Source organism: Sinohyriopsis cumingii, chromosome 8, assembly GCF_028554795.1.
Source record: "Sinohyriopsis cumingii isolate HCF-2022 chromosome 8, ASM2855479v2, whole genome shotgun sequence".
Classification (NCBI taxonomy): Eukaryota; Metazoa; Mollusca; class Bivalvia; order Unionida; family Unionidae; genus Sinohyriopsis; species Sinohyriopsis cumingii.
Genome location: NC_142968.1, coordinates 103,263,021 through 103,285,925, shown reverse-complemented (window position 1 = coordinate 103,285,925; position 22,905 = coordinate 103,263,021). Strand labels below are relative to the sequence as shown.

At 35.7% G+C, this 22,905-nt stretch overlaps 1 protein-coding gene across 1 annotated transcript in view; it reads right to left on the bottom strand.

The window, feature by feature from the left end:
• Positions 1 to 255: 255 nt before the first annotated feature.
• LOC149794269 (vitamin D3 receptor-like) overlaps positions 256 to 22,905 on the bottom strand; it is a 152,436-nt gene continuing 129,786 nt past the window's right edge. The window contains exon 4 of the mRNA XM_089968417.1: positions 256 to 14,703. Coding sequence (XP_089824543.1) covers positions 13,397 to 14,703 — 1,307 coding nt within the window. The 3' untranslated portion in view covers positions 256 to 13,396. The remainder of the gene's footprint in view (positions 14,704 to 22,905) is intronic.

Here is a 22,905-nt window from a genome sequence, read left to right as displayed (position 1 = left end):
AATCGACCTATTTGGAGACAAATACCCAAATATTCATCAAACTTGGCCTTGTTATTTTATGTTCTTATCATGTCACCTTTATAATTTGACACGGTTTTTCATTCAGAGAGGAGCCATCTCACAAGTTGGATTAATCAAAACTGACTCGTTAAATGAATTAAGGAATGACAGAAAGAAAAAAGATTACAAAGACAAAGATAGGTTTGAAGCGGAACTTATCAGTATCTGCTATATAAACACAAGTTACTAACTTAATTTTCTTGGTAATTATTTATTTCCATGAAGTGTATCTACGGATGTCAAAAGCAAGGGCAAGAACTTGCCTTCTAGTTCTACAGAAGCTTTACTTCCTATGGCGTCCACATTTAACAAGATATTGAGCAGTTTAAAATAAAATAACAATATAATTATCATTATAACAATATATTTAACAGCATCTATCAACATTATGCATCATGACGTAAACATCAAGTTGCCATTTCTGTATTCAATGAGACGGTAACAGCTATATTTGTATATTTGCAGTCAACCATGACAGCATACATTGTATTGTTTTTCGAAGGATCGACAGGCGACTCTTCTGCAACGAATCCAGTCGCAGGTTTCATTGGATCAGCTGCTGTACCATTAAGCCACATGCGGCTTAATACGAACCGGCGGTCGGTCCAATTTGTATCGCATGTACATGGGTTCAACGTTACGCCAGCACAGCAGCACAATCTGGCTATACAATACAGATTAGACGTTAAATGTCAAAATGCATGGAATAAAAATTGCAAACACTTTAGGAAGATAAAAGTAAAAAAGATACAGATATTAAAATTTGTTAATAGGTGTATAAAATAGAAGATAATACGTATACAACCTTTAAAGTGTAGTCTACCTTTCTTATATAAACCGTATTCCCTTAGAAAGTCATAAACCTTCTTAGACAGCGTATCACCAAAAATGTCTTCAGGCAAAGCCTACATGAAATCCACGTCTCACTGGGTGGAAGCGTAGACATTCGACGTAAACACACTCTTTGGTGAGAAGACACAGTAAAGTATTCACTCTGGTCTAGACCAAAACTCCCAACAGAAAGCATGCACGGGCCGGGCAAGAGTGACATACACTCAAGCGACACAGCACAACTCAAGACCAATCCCACACCAGAAATGCTACCCGTATAAACCAATGGGTCAAATATCTGTTACCGTCTTGCTCGAATGCGAGAACTGCGAACTGTTATTTACTCTGTGTGAAAGGTACCGAGAACACAATTCTTACACGTGTGACATTAAGACTCCTATTACTGGGAAAGGAAAATAAAAACCCTATGGCACTAGTCTTTTTATTACACATTTTGATGGTGGATGGGCAGCCACGCTATGTCTATATAAATACCTTTTTGCATGGTGCTCACTAAAGACGACAACAACAATATAAAAACAGTGGACATGAAAAATGCCAAAGCTAAACATGGAAAAGAAAACAAAGGGCGCATAAATGATACGCAAGTATAAAAGCTGGCTAAAACTGTCAATGTTTAACAGTAACCAGATACAATTTGTAACAACATTTACCATGAATTTTAGCGAACAGAAAGAATAAAACAGTCAAATTTCAATCAAAGAGCAATCTTGTTAAGGCTGTTTTACATTCAGTAATGTTGCACGAAGTATTACATTGTCTCACACAAAGTAAATCATAGTCCGCATCCTAAAAATACGGCATAATATTATGGTCTGTATCAACTACCAACATTGTTTCCAGGTAACGTCAGGGAGTAACATAATATCCTTGCAATCCTGTGATAAACACGATCTCATTCAACGGTTCATTAGACATTTAATTTCAACAAAAATAATCTTTGAGTAAGACATTATTACCAAACCCACACCCCACTCACCACAGCTAGTGAATCGACCATTTAATTTTCACGTTGAAAGGGCCAAAGATTCTCAATTTAAGAACATGTCTCCAACTGATTGAAAAATATAATTTTGCTCTGATTTAAAGCACACAGAACTATATATGAAATATATTAGTTCACACTATTTCTAGTAAAGTAAAATCCCAGCTCGAAAGAAAATCCCAAATCCCCCGAAAATAAAATGATCTGTCCCTAACGTTAAACCCGTGTAATAAATGTCGTATCTAATGAGAACTTGTTTGAGTCCTCTGTGCTGTTTTCAAAGGACTTTCAGATTTTAGACTAAAAACTAAAGAGATAAAGCCCACTCATGTTTAAAATAGAACTGGTCGGGAAAGTTGTCGCTTCATTTATAGTAAACTAACCATTACAGATACATTCATTCCCGAGGTTTCTGATATCGACTGGCGATATCAACTCGGAATTAAACTCTAAGATCGACTTTTCACTATTAGCCAATCAGAAAATCTCTTTCAAACCTAAATTGATCTGCAATTAGTAAACCATTTCAAACCCAAACTCCGCATTATGGTCTCGAGGCCTGATACCTTCCGCCACTATATTTGATAAGGACGAATGTATATTCATTATCATAAATGTTGAGCAAAAAAGTAATAAATATAAACAATTAATATCAATAAATGATTATTTCACCGGGAAAAATTTATAAACACTGGACTTCAATGCATACGATTCTCTACGTTATTGGAGACTTCGGTCAGCTTCCCTAAAATACAATCCTTCTAGTATTTCTTTAATCTCATCAAACTAAAATTTAATCTTCATAGAAACTATGAATTGCAAAGACGGTCAACAAACAAATTAAAGCTATAAAATATTATTCAAATGAAAGATCTTGTTGTTGTTGTTGTTGTTGTTGTAGGGTAAAGCCATTTTTCAGCACAAGATAGGCTACACATGGCGGCCAGTATAAACGGTGGAGGAAGAACTCGGGAAACACCGGAAAGAACCACCAACCCACGAGAAGGTACTGTCAAGCTTTCTCATATACCCGCATTGGCCGAACCCGGGTATGCACAGGTAGATATCCTCAAGCTCTAAGGCGACTGCTGCCCTAGCCTTGTATCCTATAAACCTTTTAAGCACAAAAATCAGTTTCAAGCTCGAAGTCCAAACCCTTGGACGTCATGTAACTAACATTAAAATGAAGTTAGATTTATACAACACTCGCTTTCTCAACCAATATAACAAATTTCAATCAGGTGGGTTAACACCAGGCATAAAATTTGAGAGCGAGTTCGCGTTTCTTGCTCAAAAGGCTGCGAGAATACTGTGACTGTACATTTACCAATACTATCTTCTTGCCGACATTGATAAAACATTGGCCGAGTGTCAAAGAATGAATTGTAGAGCATTTTTTTTTTTGGTGTATATTTCGAATTAATATTTTTACTTTTGTGCTCGGTATCATAGAAAATTTAATCAACATAATATACGAGAACAAGAGCACCTTGAAAAGTGTGTTTACCCCCTTCGAGTTTACATTAATAGCAAATTTATCGACGAAACTAAGATGTAAATGTTTTGAAATATCAATATGTTCTCCCAAGTTTTAATGGATATTATAGTACATTCGTGATTATAAGTACGTATACTGTAATACATTTCATATCCATTTGGCACAAGATCAATCACAGCATACAAAATTCATGAGAGTTACAGACATGTTCGAACACGCAGGTTGTTCAGGATACGGGCTAACAGTCTCCAATAACTAAGAAAAATACATGTACCTGAAATGCCATGCAGTAAAAAAAAATCCACAATCTGTAATTTTTATCATAAAAATATGCAATATATTGATCAATTCAACAATTCTGTAAATGTGTAACATATATATACCAAGTCTCCAGAATATTTAAATATTTTGACAACAATTTTCCAGCACAATTAGCTACATTTACGATTGTGTTCTGTTACATACGACACATAACTTGTTACAACATAACTGTATAACACCATCTAGACAATATTTCAATTTCGCCACACAGTATCCACATAGTTCATGCAATAAATTCAATTAGAGTATTTGGTTGTGGAATGGCATGTACTCTTTTTTAAGACAATATCATGTGAAGCAATCGATACTTGAAAATTGAAAAAGATACATCTACAAATATAATGATCATACATTGGATCCTATTAAAAACAATAAATGTACTCAGCGTGAAGTACTTCAGCATATTCACTTAATTTTTCAATATTTTTTTTCTGTTTAGAAATGACCAAAATAAAAGTATGAAGACATGTTATCTCCTTTTTGTTATCCTAATATCATCTGAATAAAATGCAACGGTCTCGTACCAATCAAACCAAACTGTGACAATTTAAAATAAATTTTCCCCCGATTCATTATGAAATTTATATCGTTGGAAAAGACTAAATTGTGATGCATGAACCGCATTCATGAGTACTATTCACTATGTAACAAGTCTAGTTGCCCGACGAAAATAAAACACACACGTAACACATTTTCAAAGAAAACACGTTTACAAAGTTTTCTATCAGACAAAGCACCATATTCATGTCATGCTTTACACACAGGCGCGCGCGGGCACACACGCACGACAAAATATTCATTAAAAACTAATTCTATCATAAAAACAGAACATTTACACACCCGTACAAAGACCCTACTAGAACAATGGGCAAAGATCAGCACTTAAAATCCTCCTATTTACAATATATCATAATATTTAAACTTAAATTTCGTGAGTTGAGTAAATGCTACATATTCATGCGATTAAATTTTCAAAACTTAAATGTTCAAATGAATGCACACTACATTACATCATAGGTTACTGTAAATAATATTTTGGCGAAATAAGTTTATTTGCTAAACTTAAGAAAAATGTATGCCCATGAACATTTTGTAATTTACAAAGCCACAAAAGTAGCCGTAATTCTAATGAATAAATATCGATGTATATTTACAAATATGTTGATGCTGCTACCGCCCCCACGCCCCAAAAGAAATCTCGGAAAGGACTCGCGCTCTGCTTGCCAAATAGAATTTCCAGGAATTCAAGACATAACAAGTGTTTCAATTGCCGAGTGTTGAAATCATCTGATATTTTTGAGTGACAAGATTTTCAAATAATCACTAGGGCAGCCATACTGAAAGTAAGATAAGCAATATTTTCATTCAGGACACCATTATAACACTTTTGGTGAAAATGCCATGTTGATATGACTATCCAAAATGTTCAGTGAATCTGCCATATATGCGGTCATATCATATTTTCCTTCAGGACCAACTAGATATCATTAATTAGTCTTCTGGTAAAGAGACCGTCTTGATACGACGTTTAATTTAGGAGGAACAACAATAGCAATATTTTGAAGATGACTGCCATACTGAACATCGAATCAACACCATTTACATACAGCAAGAAGTCTTCTGGTGAAAGTCAATGTTAAAATGACGTTCCATATAAGTGGAGCTGCAATAAGATTTTGAGGATGGTCATTGTGGTAGCCATACTGAATATCAGATCAGCAAAAAAGATTTAGTTATGACCAACCAGACACCATGTAAAGTCTTCTGGTGAAAACGCCATGCTGACAGAACTTTCCGTTCATGTGGAATAGCAATAACAAGATTTTAAGGATGGCTGTCGAAGTGGCTATATGCGGTGTCAGACTGGTTAGCCGACGAATTAGAAAATGTCATCATTGCGGCTTACGTGTCAGCCCATGCTCGCTTAAAATTGTACGAAGTTTTAGAACTGTTAGGAGATCTCGTCTTGTATTTTGACACGGACAGTTGCATATCCTGGGTCACTATTACCCTAAAATCGAAGGAGACCAATTCTCATTTAGGACCAACTGGACATCATAAGCAATCTTTTAGCATATAAAAACTACATGTTGATTTAATCATCCATTCTGGTCAAGCAGCGATAACAATATTTTCAAGAACAAAACAAAAACAGCAATATTGGTTAATTTCACTAAAAACAAAATGGTACTTTTTATCTGTTTAGAAACAAACAACCAATATCTAAAACGTTTCTATATTTAAACACACACAAAAAATATAACCATTACAAAGTGTACGCAATCTTCTGACCTTGCACTTTAGAATAATGGGTGAGATCTTACAATTTTATATAGATGCCATGATAACAAAATAAAATTTGACAAGATTTAATATTGAACATGGTATGAAAAAATGGCATATACAGCATATGAGTTCTATATGTACATGCCTTGAGCATTCAATGTTAAAAAGGCAACATATATAACTATAGATCTATTTCGTATATATGCAAGGGATCATTCACCCTGAACAGCTGGGCGACTCGCTTGTTCTGACTCTAACTTTGGGGGAGGGGGCAATCTTCGCTAGCCAATTTTCCCATAACCGTATCTACACCTCGGCATATCCAGCAGATATTTCTGAGCTTCTGGTAAGCCACAACATCCAATCAAAATTAAGTTGTTCAAATTTGATCACTGTTCCTACGTGATGGGGACAAGGGGAGCACACAACTCGATAGGACTGATAAATAAGCAATTTTACAGTGTCGATCTGTGTTTACACAAATACCTTTCACTCAAATACACCTGTAATGGCTTCCCTCTGGTACACAGTCATACTTTTGATGTTAAACTTCCAAAGTATCCTTTTTAGGTCGATTGCAACCACTGTTTTCGGCGTATGTACAATACACGACGCTACTGGTTAGTTGGCATTACATACTAAGGGAGGTAATATGTGAAATCCAATAGATGTCGCTAGGACAAAGCGCCAATATCGATGTTCGATCCGCCAAGGTGTAGATAGGGTTATCGGAACCTTGACTAGCGAAGATGGGGGATGGGGAAGGCCTCGAGGAACAAAATCAAAATATAATCTCCCTGAAGCTAACAAAGAATGTCCTCTTTCAACAAGGCCATACCGTGATGACAGAAAACTGCCCAACACCTCAATGGCATATTTGTATCATGTTTCTTTTTAAAAGAGGTCACCTGTTTAATAATTCCACTTCTTTGGTCAGCAGCATGACCTTAATATGAGTAGGCTGCTGTATATATTTCTGAAAATCTCATGGCAATGAATGAAAAGCAACAAATATATTCCAAATGTATTATATACGTGCACACCGGAAGATAAAATAGTGAACAGTAATAATGATAACGTACACTTCAATAATATCGAGTATGCATTGTCACATCACAAATAATCTATTGATATGTAGCATTAATTTCAACCCTCGTCACAGTAATTTCTGAATTCACAGAGTTATTTTCCTGAATGCAAATCTCAATGTGAGGGATAATTTTCCTCTGTATATATATATATATATATATATATATATATATATATATATATATATATATATATATATATATATATAAAGAGAGAGATAGAGAGAACGGCGCAAATCTCAAGTTCAAAACGGTTTCCGAACGTTTCGGGCAAAACAAGTTCTTCATCAAGGGCACACAAAAAAACAATAGATTAAACTTAACAAATAATCTACGGCAAGTCCTGGAAAAAAATGAAAAACAAAAAATTCTCCAAAAACAGTGCAAATCGCAAATTCAAAACAGTTTCCCAACGTTTATCTCAAATGGTGTACAATTAAAGAGTGGAATGAAAAGATGGAAAGCTTCAAATATTTAGCCATAACCTTCAAGACAGGTCCCTAATGAAGTACTCAATACCTTCTAATGAGGATGTACATATACATGTATACATAGTTACATACTTTCGTCTCCAACAGTTCCAGTGTTACTGAGTCAAAAGGAAATTATGAAGTTAATATGCTGAGCTATGACATTCACCTTAGAAATAGCTTCCGTATTGTGCTACATGTCACATCTTCCAGCAACGATTTAAGATTTTACAAAGTTTCAGATATTCATTTCAAAACAGCTTTAAAGTTAAAGAGCAGAATGGAATGAGATGCAAAACTTAAACTATTGAGCCATACCTTGATATTAAGGATGGGATCTCAAATTTGGCATGATGGAAAATGTAAAATTCTAACCCATGACATTGAGCATGAAGACGCAAGTCCAAATTTGATGCACTACATTGCTTCTAGCTAAGACGTACCAAGTTTCATCGCTTAATCACAAACGGCTTTACAGTTTAATCAAACAATTCAATAAAGAATGACTTTCAGTCCGACTATAAAGTATCTGGAATACAACTGAAGTAGTACTCAAATGACAAGTATATTGAGTATTTATGTTTTCCACCATGAAAAGTATGCATGTGGACAAGGATTCTCTGTACTTAATGTTTTCCACCAAGAAAAGTATGCATGTAGACAATGATTTTTTTCTGCTGAATGTTTTCCACCATGAAAAGTATACACGTAGACAAGGATTCTCTGTACTGAATGTTTTCCACCAAGAAAAGTATGCATGTCGACAATGATTATTTCTGCTGAATGTTATCCACCATGAAAAGTATGCATGTAGACAATGATTTTTTTCTGCTGAATGTTTTCCACCATGAAAAGTATGCATGTAGACAAGGATTCTCTGTACTGCATTTCGTACCAACAGGAGTATAGATCAAGCCTTGTTTTGTTACAGTGTTATATTCTTTATGTCTTTTGCTTGATTTGGAATAGTAGGGAGAATTAAAACATCAAATAAATTATATTCTAACTACAGAATCAAAATGAAACGCAAATTATCAGTCAGCAAACAATTACTCCGCAATATTGCTACCTTAAACTGGGGTCCATGTATGGTAATTTGACAAATCATGAAAATGTAAAGTGTAATTTTCCAAAGAAATTAAATCTGTTTAACTTTAATATGGAACTTTCCCCATATAAGGTAGCACAGGCAAGTGAGCATTCTTTTTAATTATTTGGAAAAGTGGCACAAAATGCGGCAGTACAATTAAAAGGTTTTAAATAAAGGTTATGAAAAAGTAATTATGAAATGTTTAACTTATCAAGGCTTTGGTGTTAAAAAAAAATGCATCTGACTCTTGCATTCTTTCATCAGTTATCGATTAGAGTATGGTGGCAAGTCATGGTTATCATCTTTATCTGTGACTAAAATATTGTTATCAGCTGATGTATCGATAAGCAGAATACTGCAGAATCTCAATGTCGGGACAAATTTGCAGAATATAATAAAACAGGGCCCTCTCTTTACACTGTTTGCAGTGGAGTGCTCATCATATACAGGTAAATTATTAATAATTGAATATACGAGACAGAAATAATAATAGTTAAACATCACAGACACTTAAAAAAAGAACACTGAATTTGTATTGAAAACTTATCAAATTGTTTTTGAGTTGCCTTCCAAAATAATTGTTCATATGAGTACCTTTCAATAACATGTGTATTATATTCCCTAAATAATAAAAAAGACAAGGACAAGATTATTTTGTAGCCTGATTTGAAATAAAAACGGATATATCCTGTTAAAACTTAAAAATATTTCTTCATAGTCAAGTGAATGAATTGAAAAGACCTTAATCATTCTAAATTCTCATGTCCCACTCATACTTTCTTCTTGATGATGTCACACAGCAGTGTTGACATAGCTGTTATGTTAAAGTGCCAGCTATGTTTTCATGGCGTCCCAAAAAACTAGACCAATTACTAGCTTCTGTTTTGTCAACAAAGCATCTACACCAACAGTTACTGTTATTTTCACAATCTTTTTCTTTCCAGCAGTATTTCTGGTTCTGGGTAGAAACTCAGCTAAAGACTGTACCCAAATATTTGTCTATATCCCTTCAAGTGGCAGTTCCACCATTTTTTTCTGACTTCTTTTCTTGTTAGCAACACTAAATGCAACAGTGACACTCAATCAATGACCATCGTATTCTCTATTATCCTCATTGGTTTCTCTGGCTGCTGCCATCACTGGCACTGCACTGAACATTTCTAGAAAGAAATATCTAATTTATTGCGAGTTTGAATTCCCTGTCAGTGTTATACACCATATTTTCTGAAAACAAATTATGTTACATCTCATGTTTAACAAATGGTATGTGCAAACATTTTGTGACGACATGGCCTTATCTATGTTCAATATTTTAAAACACTGATTAGTCACTTTAATGAAAAATGAATGGGACTTTAAAACAGATAATATGAATATACATAGTTGTTCAGAACATACTTTAAGCATTGATATGTACTGCATATTAAATCATAGTGTGAAATGGCACAATTGTTGTTACTGCTGATATGGGGTTTAACACATGATTTATCCAGCACAAGATAGGCTATCTGGGCAAATACACAGTATGTACATCATGAAAGGTCAGACTATTTTAATCTCTTGCCGGGAATTGCAAATTCTGAACGTGAGAAAAATAAATAAAACTTTTTAAAACTCTAACAAAATTTAGATGCACCAATAAATATATTTGTGGGATTTCTTCTAATAACAGAAAAAGATGCATCCCATTTTTGTACAGCAGAAAAAGCGGAGACAAAATATTATTAGTTATATGGAATAGGATTCTAGCTGCATGTGCTGAACCTATCCTAAAATGGGTGATATAAAGTGTCTGCCACAACCAAATGAGAAATTATCACAAATCCCACATTTCACAATAATATAGCATGAAAACTTAGTGATGTTGAATCACTATAATAGCTAATTAGAATTCAGTTATATTGGTATATATGGAAAGAGTACTCCCTCAATGTAACACTGTTCATGGGAGCCATAGAATACATTTGTGTAATAATGAGACCACCTTAAAATAAAGCAAATGATACAGTTCTCCCACATTAAAACACTGAACCTGGAAGATACAGAGTATATTGCTTATAGTGAGATTGCCCTATAATGAAGTACATGATACAGTACTCCTTCATTCCGAGGGAGCAACATAATTTATTGCCTTGTATGGAGACTGGCTTGTAATGAAATACATGATACACTATACCCTCATTATAATGATGCCCATGGCACCAAATAGTATACAGCCTTACAGTAAGAGTGACTTGTAATGAAATACATGTTACAGTATTCCCTCATTATAACACAATATGTGGAGCCATATAATACACTCGTTATAACAAAATATGTAGTACATTATACCCTCATATGAGAGTCATAAAATATGCTGCTTTATAATGAAATACATTATACCATATGCCCTAATTATAACACTGTGAGAACCATATTGTGTATTGCCTTATTAAGAATATGATATAGAATACCTTCATTATAATTGTTTGTGAGAACCAGACATGATATATTGTATCCTCATCATAACACTGTCCATGAAAGCCACAGCACTGCATTACAGTGAGACCAATTTATAATAAAGGTCTTATAGTGAGGGAGTACAGTATCATTACTTACAAGATCTGCATTATCTTAGGTAATATGTAGTCTGCAAAACTTTACAAATGTTGTTGCTGTTCTGGTATTATTATTATAATACTTATTATTATTATTATTTAGGTTCTGTAACTAATAGGGTGAGATGGAAAGTAGTGCCATTCTCCAAAAGTTCTCTAATGAGTGAAATTTTTCCATTAAATAGTACAGAAAAAACTCTGTCATTCTTTCTTCAAATGTTCCTAGCTAAAGTCATCACTTGTAATTTGTTAAAACCACACAGCCAATGACACGATGAACTATTAACAATGTGAAACAGCATTCTTGCACTAAAATGTTGTTCATGGGAGTAACAACATATGGGAGTAACAAAATACTGAGGTATTTGGAACATAGTAACATACTCCCTCATTATAATGCTGTCCATGGGAGCCACGAAGTATACTGCCTTATTGCCTTATGGAGACACCCTTACAATAAAGTATATCAAATCCATAATTTCATTTCTATGTGCTGAAATGGGATCTATGCCACTGGCTGCCTTATAACAGGAATGGTTTATAATTAAGGTTTTACAATGAAAAACTGCTGTACATGTATTTCTATTAAATACTTTTCACGAATCCATGACCGTTCCTGCCATGTAAATGGTGCTGCCTTTAAACAATACTGGAGCACCTTGTAGCAATTATTACTGTGTTATGGTTTACAAAATCTAGAAACATTATAAATCTGACCTTGAATTCAAGTAAATAAATCTGATCTGAAGTTATTGCGACAACCTGTTTACCCATGTACAATTTATGCTGAATTATTTTGTTTTACAATAACAGGAACTATGTTATAATGAAGTGCATTATAGTGAGGGAGTGCTATATGTGATGACTTTATTTATAATATAGTATACTTTGTTGCTCATAACGCTCCAGTGGCCTAGTGGTTAAAGTGTCTGCCTTGGATGCAGGTCACAGGTTCAAACCCCAGCCGAGTCATACCAAAGAAGTTAGTGTTAGGACTGGTTGACTCGGTGTCAGGATAATATGACTGGGTGGGACATTATGCTACATTTCCACAGCATGATGTCCCAGTGCTAGACATCACTATAAACTGCCACACTGCAGACATCATAGTGATAGGACTGAAAAATTGTTAAAGCTATGTTAAAAATCCAAATCGCACAAACACATTTCATTGCTCCTCTGAACAGCATTAATGAGGGACCAAAGAATCTACAAAATTGTTAATGTGAGGGATCAATGAATCTCCAACAATGTTAATGCAGGGGATCAATGAATTTCCACAAGCGTTAACGTGTGGGACCAATGAATCTCCTTGTGATCGCAAGGTTTCACTGATCCTGTACAATAGCTGCATAGATCTTATGTCTAAGGTCGCCTTTCAAGGAAACATGACTGAACATATCTTTCAAATATACCACTAGTCTTCTCCAGTGAGAAGAAAATTATGTAAAATACATCCTTACATTCAGAGTTCTTAAAAGTGCATGTTCCTGCATCCAGGGTCTCTATTCTTTAAACCTATACACACAACCTTGACCTTTGGAGTCTTCACTCTTTGCTGGCTGGATGGTAATGGATCCCAGTTTCTCAAGACTTGTCTGCTTTGCTTCCTTTTTCCTATAGCAACATCTTTATATCCTTAATCTGATACAACTTGGCTTTTAATTTTGGAAATTCTAAGAAACTTCCAAATCTGGATGCTGCTGCTTCTCCTGCAGGAAAATATACCATAATACGACTTTGTCAATTTTTTTGTCCTTTTGCGTAAAAAAGGAAATTACATGCTGTACCCACCATTTTTTTATCAGAATGAGTTGATCGGTTGATTTTCAAGCTATGTTCTTATTCTCATGTAAAATAAAACACGATGTCATATCTACTTTAATATATCTCAAGTACTAGTCTTCACTCGGCTTCAGTGCAGAATATGAAATATTCCAGAACTCTGACCAGGTAGTTTACTAACACGAGACCCTAATTCAAGACGGAGCTCTGAATTTCTTTTATCAATGACTTCTAATTTGTATTCTCAGTTTCAATGAACATGGAATGGCAAGTATCTAATATGTATCTGCACATCCAACACCATGTGAAGTGTAAATGATACAAAGAGTGCATTAATCTGATAAATGATATGGGATGATCTCCCTTAAACAGGAAGGTCAAAGATCTCTACTAAAAGTGGTTCTATCTCATCTAGCTTCATTTTCAACAACATTTTAGTGTGCACTTCATTGACATTTCTTAAGTCCGTTAATTTCATAATCATTTTAGGGAACAACATTTTCTTGTCGGGAAATCTTAACTCTGCATATTTCTGCATGACTACAGCGTACCTCAACTGAATCTTTTCAATGTAATCTCTATCCTTGATATCCTGGCGATCTGGAGAAAACAGAGACAAAACAATAAGAAATTTAAGCAAAGTCAGATCACCATATATGGCTTTCATCAGAGCTTTAATAAATTTGGAATATGTCAGAAAAAGAGATCGAGTTTCTGGATTGGAAAGTTTCAGAAGGTCTGAGCTAACTGAATTGGATCCTTCACCATGTTTTGCTTGGTTCACTTTCATAAACAAATCTGCTGCCATCTGTTTCGATGGCAATGGCATGTTACTTGTCTGAAATTTGCTCTGAACATTTTGACCTGACAGAAACTGTTCTCGTAGAGTTGCAAAGTCCATTCCAGGAGGTAAAGACAGTCCAAGTGATGAGAGATTCTGGAACATTGCACTCTGAGTAGAATCTGGTGACATGGCCAACCCTGAGTCTGATTTAGAGGTGGAGATTGATGATAAGGAACCTACATTTAAACACTTCCTTGTACTAAGGTTCCATGATTCTGTGACTGGATCGTAGTTTACTGATGATCTTAGCATCATAATTTCTACAACTGAACCTTTCAGCAAAGAGATCTGGTCATCCTTGTCCATGTGCCTGAAACTCTCGATGTATTTGGCCAGCTTGATGATTCGCCGCACAAATCCTTCAGCAATGTTGAAAAACTCTGTAGGGTTCTGAGGAATATTCATCAGCTGAGTGCTTGTGTTGGCAAGAAAAGAACTCTGTTCATGGGCCTTTCTGAGTTCAGTTACAACTTGCTGGTCTTCCAAGTCCATGCAAGCAATAACATGGTCTGCTTCTAGTTCTGACTCCAACCAAGTTTTGCACTTATCTGTCTTCTCCTTCTCTTCAGAAGCTGACTTGCCATGCTTTAGGGAGGGTTCATGCTTTTCCTCCATTTTAATTTTGGACAAAACTTGCAGTTCAGCATCTGTGAGATTTGGAAACTGTTCTTTTAGATGCAAAGTAGTCTCTCGAAGACTGTGCGAATGATGTGCATCTCGAATGTCCGCCTCTGATACAGCATACGTGTCTTCTGGTGGGAGTTGTCCTTGGCGACGTAACTTATTGATAATAATTTTCTGTTTCCTAACATTTTTTTGCTCATCATCTAGAAAGGAAACAAAATAAGGTAAATTTCTTTTGAAAAGGATACTTATTCATATTAAGGTTCTGTCTCTTATGCAAGCTACAGCTTATATTATATTTGTAAGTGAGTAATATCACCCAACCACGAAAAGCACACAGCTTATATTATATTTGTAAGTGAGTAATGTCACCCAACCATGAAAAGCATACAGCTTATATTATATTTGTAAGTGAGTAATGTCACCCAACCATGAAAAGCATACAGCTTATATTATATTTGTAAGTGAGTAATGTCACCCAACCATGAAAAGCATACAGCTTATATTATATTTGTAAGTGAGTAATGTCACCCAACCATGAAAAGCATTAATTCAGATTAGCTGTCACATAAAATGCCCTAGCAGACTCAGGCCTCATATCCTGAAAAACATTTTAAACAAACATAACCTCAAGGTCAAAGTTTTAAAATTTTGACCTTGTTTAACTAGTAGAATAACGTTAGACTCAAATAATTTAGCAATGTCATGGAGGGACAAAGCACATACCTAACCAACATTTGAACGTGGGTCAGTCCTTATTTGTAGATATGAAAGGCTCAAACTTCAGGGTGAAGGTCAGAAATTAATAACATGGGGATGTGTTTTAGAAACAAAGATTAATAGTTTAAATCTGCAAAATATATTTAATGATGTCTTGCCAAATAAGAATGCATAAATGTTTTTTATTAATTCAAAGTTCTCTTCTGTTACAAAAAATTTAACTCAAACTTTAAATCAGCTTGTGGATTCAAAGCATTTCAATTAATGACATAGTATGTTTTACATATATCAAGATTACCATGTACAAAATCTTGCAGAACTAAACCTAATACCTATCTTTGAAATAGAAGACTGATCAAATAATTTCCATTCAGAAATTGATTGATCCAGTGGCCTAAGAGCATCCACAATGGATGTGAGAGATTGCAGGTTCAAACCCAGCCTATTAAAGACTTATAAAAATGGTACTAACAGCTGCCTCTTTGGCACTTAGCTTTCAGAAGTTAAGTCTTATGACTGATTGTCCTGGTGTAAAGATAATGTGATTGGGTGGGACATGATAGCAAGAGTCTGTGACATGATTCCCCAGTGCTAGACATCACTATAAACTACCACACTGCAGATATCATAGCAATATGACTAAAAAATGTAAAACAGTAAACACTATTACATTAATACATTAAAAATCCAACACACGCTAACACATTCAGAAATAGTTTACATTAGAACAAGTTGCAGGTCTGAACTCAGTAAATTATTCAAAGAAATAAAAATAAGCGGCAACTACTTTTGCCACCAGCGGAAAACTGTAATATGACCCTCCTGACGGGATATTACATAGGATTTTTTAAAATTAAAATGGACAAGTAGGTACATGTAACAAGAATCCTGTTAGAAAACACAGATCCTCATGCATACTGATTTTGACCTCTGCTCCAAAGTTAGAATATCTTGGATGGGTCCTTAAGAGTAAGAGATGGGTCCTTAAGGGTAAAGGATGGGTCCTTAAGGGACAAATATCTTGTTAATATGGGCATTTGTCTTTCCATGCCCAGTAAGTACTCTGTGGGGATCTTAATAGTTTCCAAGTTAAGACCCAAGGCAAAGTCCTTGCGGGGGTAACAAAGGACCCTGGGTGAAGGTCAGCTGCATATACTTGTACAAGTTTGTCTTCTTATGCTCAGTAAATGTACATATGGTTGAAAGATCCAAATTTATGATCATAGGACTAAGTCCCTGGGATTGGGCTAAACACCTGGGGTCAATGTCAGTTGCATGAATGAACTTATATTCCATGCTCAATAGGTATATTATATATGGTTATAAGGTAGGGAGCTCAATTAAGTTTCCCAGTTAATACACAAAGGGTCAGTTCCTTGAGTTAGGCAAAGACACCAGACTATGGCCAATTAGTCCCAATTATAAATGTGATTTCATTTTGGTCATTGGTTTACGCATTCCAATTCTCAGATGTTGTATATACCTGCTTATGAGTCTAACTGCAAACTGCACTGACCCAGATCTGCCATTGCAAAATATGCCAGCAGATCTGGGTCAGTGTAGTTTGTAAGGAGCAATCGGTAGAAGAAAAAAAACATTGACCCTGATCTGCAGGTGCATTATACTATGGCAGATTCGGATCTCATTTGTTTGCAGCTGGACTGACATTATAGTTAACTAATACAGTATGTGAGACAAACCAATAAAGTTAATTGCAATCTGAATAAAATAATTAGCTTCACTTTCATATAATCACAAAGGTACTCAAATATATAAAAACCATTGATGCATTACCATGTCAATATGAGCAAGGGATGGATTATTATCCATGGAGTACAAGTGAGTGCTAATTTATAGGTAGAACTGAAATAGTACTTTTCCCAAACAATATCACTTGTTTCACTTTGTAAGCAAACTTTATAGTTCTTGATTCAATTAATCAGGTGATCTTCATTAGATGGATGAACCTACAAATGGAATTACAACAGGGGACAGAATATTGTTGATTTACCAATGTATTTCAAGAACTTTACAATGAAAATACCATATTTTGTTGGCAGGCTCAGGGATTCTTTTAGGCAAACTAGATAACACTTTTTTTAGACAGACCTGGTTGCAACTCACTTAGAATACAGAAAGTAGCTGATATAGATTTAGAAGGGCTTTGGTTGAGTTTAGAATGGCCTAAGTTGTGTTTAGAATGGCTTTAGTTAAGAAGGGTCTTAGTTGTGTTTAGAATGGCCTAAGTTGTGTTTAGGATGGCTTTAGTTGTGTTTAGAAGGGTCTTAGTTGTATTTATTAGGGCTTTAGTTGTGTTTAGAAGGGCCTTAGTTGTGTTTAGATGGGCTTTAGTTGCATTTAGAAGGGCCTAAGTTGTGTTTAGAATGGCCTAAGTTGTCTTTGTAAGGGCTTTAGTTGTGTTTAGAAGGGTCTTAGTTGTGTTTAGAAGGGCTTCAGTTGTGTTTAGAAGGGCTTTAGTTGTGTTTAGAAGGCCTTTAGTTGTGTTTAGAAGGGTCTTAGTTGTGTTTAGACGGGCTTTAACTGTGTTTAGATGGGCTTTAGTTGTGTTTATAAGGGCTTTAGTTGTGTTTAGAATGGCCTAAGTTGTCTTTGTAAGGGCTTTAGTTGTGTTTAGAAGGGTCTTAGTTGTGTCTAGACAGGCTTTAGCTGTGTTTAGAAGGGCTTATGTTGTGTTTAGAAGGCCTTTAGTTGTGTTTAGAAGGGCTTTAGTTGTGTTTAGAAGGGCTTTAGTTGTGTTTAGAAGGGTCTTAGTTGTGTTTAGAATGGCTTTAGTTGTGTTTAGAAGGGTCTTAGTTGTATTTATTAGGGCTTTAGTTGTGTTTAGAAGGGTCTTAGTTGTGCTTAGATGGGCTTTAGTTGCATTTAGATGGGCCTTAGCTGTGTTTAGAATGGCCTAAGTTGTCTTTGTAAGGGCTTTAGTTGTGTTTAGAAGGGTCTTAGTTGTGTTTAGAAGGGCTTTAGTTGTGTTTAGAAGGGCCGTAGTTGTGTTTAGAATGGCCTAAGTTGTGTTTAGAAGGGCCTTAGTTGTGTTTAGATGGGCTTTAGTCACATTTAGAAGGGCCTAAGTTGTATTTAGAAGGGCCTAAGTTGTCTTTGTAAGGGCTTTAGTTGTGTTTAGAAGGGTCTTAGTTGTGTTTAGAAGGGCTTTAGTTGTGTTTAGAAGGGTCTTAGTTGTGTTTAGAAGGGCTTTAGTTGTGTTTAGAAGGGCCGTAGTTGTGTTTAGAATGGCCTAAGTTGTGTTTAGAAGGGCCTTAGTTGTGTTTAGATGGGCTTTAGTCACATTTAGAAGGACCCAAGTTGTATTTAGAAGGGCCTAAGTTGTCTTTGTAAGGGCTTTAGTTGTGTTTAGAAGGGTCTTAGTTGTGTTTAGAAGGGCTTTAGTTGTGTTTAGAAGGGCCGTAGTTGTGTTTAGAATGGCCTAAGTTGTGTTAAGAAGGGTCTTAGTTGTGTTTAGAATGGCCTAAGTTGTGTTTAGGATGGCTTTAGTTGTGTTTAGAAGGGTCTTAGTTGTATTTATTAGGGCTTTAGTTGTGTTTAGAAGGGTCTTATTTGTGTTTAGAAGGGCTTTAGTTGTGTTTAGAAGGGTCTTAGTTGTGTTTAGAAGGGCTTTAGTTGTGTTTAGAAGGGCTTTAGTTGTGTTTAGAAGGGTCTTAGTTGTGTTTAGACGGGCTTTAGTTGTGCTTAGATGGGCTTTAGTTGTGTTTAGAAGGGCTTTAGTTGTGTTTAGAAGGGTCTTAGTTGTGTTTAGAAGGGCTTATGTTGTGTTTAGAAGGGCTTTAGTTGTGTTTAGAAGGGTCTTAGTTGTGTTTAGACGGGCTTTAGTTGTGCTTAGATGGGCTTTAGTTGTGTTTAGAAGGGCTTTAGTTGTGTTTAGAAGGGTCTTAGTTGTGTTTAGAAGGGCTTATGTTGTGTTTAGAAGGGCTTTAGTTGTGTTTAGAAGGGTCTTAGTTGTGTTTAGAAGGGCTTTAGTTGTGTTTAGAAGGGCTTTAGTTGTGTTTAGAAGGGCTTTAGTTGTGTTTAGAAGGGCTTTAGTTGCATTTAGAAGAGCCTTAGTTGTGTTTAGAATTGCCTAAGTTGTCTTTGTAAGGGCTTTAGTTGTGTTTAGAAGGGTCTTAGTTGTGTTTAGAAGGGCTTTAGTTGTGTTTAGAAGGGTCTTAGATGTGTTTAGAAGGGCTTTAGTTGTGTTTAGAAGGGTCTTAGTTGTGTTTAGAAGGGTCTTAGTTGTGTTTAGAAGGGCTTTAGTTGTGTTTAGAAGGGTCTTAGTTGTGTTTAGAAGGGTCTTAGTTGTGTTTAGAAGGGCTTTAGTTGCGTTTAGATGGGCCTTAGTTGTATTTAGAAGGGCCTTAGCTGTCTTTAGAAGGACCTTAGTTGCTGGGCTATCCAATACTTAAACTCTGACCTGTAAAAGAAATCCATGATTACCCATTTCTATCTCTCATGTCCTGCCATTTGGAAACCAATTTCCTCAGAATGCTAACTTTTATTTATGGTAAATTATAAGATGAAAACTCAAGTGTGTCCATTTCAGACCTTTTTCCAATCATGGGTACTATAATGAAACATAAAATAGTAAATGGCAAGAAATCTTTGAATATAATTAATTACTGGTTCCTATGTCCACATCTGCTTTCAAATACTGTAGATCCAGGCCTGGAAATCTAATTGCATAAATTGTAGATCCAGGCCTGAAAATCTGTCTGCAAAATCTGTAGAGGCAGGCCTAGAAATCTGCTTGCAAGAAATGTAGACACAGGCTTGGAAATCTGCTTGCAAGAAATGTAGATCCAGGCCTGGAAATCTGCTTGCAAAAATTGTACATCTAGGCCTAAAATCTGCTTGCAAAAATTGTAGATCCGAAGATGGAAATCTGCTTGCAAAAATTGTAGATCCAGGTCTGGAAATCTGCTTGCAAGAAATGTAGATCCTGGCCTAGAAATCTGCTTGCAAAACTTGCAGATCCAGGCCTGAAAATCAGATAATGTATGAGACTGAGATTTTGTGTCAACCAGTCACACCAATGCCACTTTTGAGTGACTTAGAGTGAAACTCTATCTCAAAGACAAGGCAATAGTTTTATGATCTGAAGACTTGATCTGCCTTAACATTATGCAACAGTCCTGGTCTGCCATAACAAAACACCAGACCGGGTCTATCATAACATAATGCACAAGGCCTGGTCTGCCATAATGTAATGCACCAGGCATGGTCTGCCATAACATAATGCAACAGGCCTGGTCTGCCATAACATAATGTACCAGGCATAAACTGCCTTAACTTAATACACCAGGCTTGGTCTTCCATAACATAATGTACCAGACATAGATAATACACCAGGCCTGGTCTGCCATAACATATTGCACTGGGAGTCTGACATAACACAAAGCACCAGGCCTGGTCTGCCATGACATAATTTACCAGGTCAGATTCTACCAGAACATAATGCACTGGGCCAGATCTGCCATAATGTGCACTGCTTGTTCTATTAATTCAAGAGCTACAGTGGTTTAGTTGTTAAGGCATTAGCCTTGTGACCAACACATGCAAAATCTAACAATAATTTCATGCAAACACTGTATATCCAGACATGTCAGTGTTTTATACAGTAGAAAGCACATATTTTTCTTTTAAACTTGGAAACAATAATTGGACTATTTAAGACTCATCCATAATTCATTTACTTATCACTGTGTAAATTGTTTTTTCAAAAGTAGCTACACAGTGGCCATGTGAATAGACACTTCCTTCAGTACTCGCCCATCACATGTAGTATGTATAAATGGTAACTAGTCATGATTGGAGCTGATGTAAAACTAACTTTTTTGACAGTTTAAATAGTGGCAATTAAAATACAAAGAAGTCGGATTTTTACTGCATATATAAAATGCAAAGCATAATCATTTAAAGTGTAAGAATAGGATTCAAGTGTTATTCATTTTATTAGCTGATTTTGAAGCAATTAGCTATGAGCAAAGTCCAACAAAAATAAGATTCAGAACTCCTGGTCAGCAGAGTTTTACTTTGTGAAGTACATCAGTGAAAAAAATTGGGTGGGTGGATTGGAGAAATAATTCTTCGCATGTACTGCAAACTTATCAACATACTTTGTCCTAATTCTGACCAGGATTCACTCAGAAATCCAGTAGAGAAGTCTGAACACCAGGAACATCCAGTCTCTAGTGAGTGTGTGATGAACACTAATACATCAAACACAAACACAAACACACATGCACACACACACACACACACACACACATTTAATCCTACTGAATTTATATTTGACTTGTAGCAATTGCAATGTTAATTTATTCCCCATGTGAATACCAGCATGCAACAGGAGTGGTGATATTAAGATTTTCAAGATGGCCATCATGCAAGCTGTACTGGATACAAGATTGGCACCATTTATATTAAGGCCAACTAAATATCATAAGAAGTCTTCATGTGAAAACCCTATCAATTCTAGAGGAGTCACAATAAAAAGTTTTTCAAAATGGCTGTCATAGTGGTGATATTGGCTGTTGCATCTGCACCATTTTCATTCTGGACCAATTAGACACCATAATATGTCTTCTGGTGTTAATATGACTTTACATTTAAAAGGAGTAATGATATGGTCTCAAAATGGCCAACATGGTGACCAAATTTCAGGTCAGAATGGGCCTATTTTAATTCAGGACCTTGGAACTATATATCATTATTAGAATTTTGGTGAAAACATGTTAAAATGACTTTCTGTTTACAAGAAGTAGCAACAGAAATATTGTCAATATGACTGCCATGGTGGCAACAATGGATGTCAGATTGGCACCATTTCTATTTAGAACATCATTAGAAGTCCTCTTGGGAAATCTAATGCAGATATGACTTTCCAGCGAGAAGTAGCAGCAAGATTGCCACTGTGGTTGTCATTTTGAATTTCCATCTAAGATCATCCAGACATCACAAGGAATTTTACAGTGAAGACCCAATGTTGATATGACTTTCCATTTTGAAGGCCCTATTAAATGTGTTAGGTCAGCACTATTGAAATCTTTCCATTCTGAAGGCCCTACTAAATGTGTCAGGTCAGTACTACTAAAGACTTTCCATTCTGAAGGCCCTACTAAATGTGTCAGGTCAGTATTACTGAAGACTTTAAATTCTGAAGGCCCTACTAAATGTGTCAGGTCAACACTACTAAAGACATTCCAGTCTGAAGGCACTACTAAATGTGTCAGGTCAACACTACTAAAGACTTTCCATTCTGAAGGCACTAGTAAATGTGTCAGGGTCAACACTAATGAAGACTTTCAATTCTGAAGGCCCTACTAAATCTATCATGTCAACACTACTGAAGACTTTCCATTCTGAAGGCCCAAATAAATGTCATGTCAACACTACTGAAGACTTTCCATTCTAAAGGCCCTACTAAATGTATCATGTCAACACTCCTGAAGACTTTCCATTTTGAAGGATCTACTACATGTGTCAGGTCAATACTTCTGAAGACTTTCCATTCTGAAGGCCCTAATAAATGTGTCAGGTCAACACTACTAAAGACATTCCAGTCTGAAGGCACTACTAAATGTGTCAGGTCAACACTACTGAAGACTTTCCATTCTGAAGGCATAGTAAATGTGTCAGGTCAATACTAATGAAGACTTTCAATTCTGAAGGCCCAAATA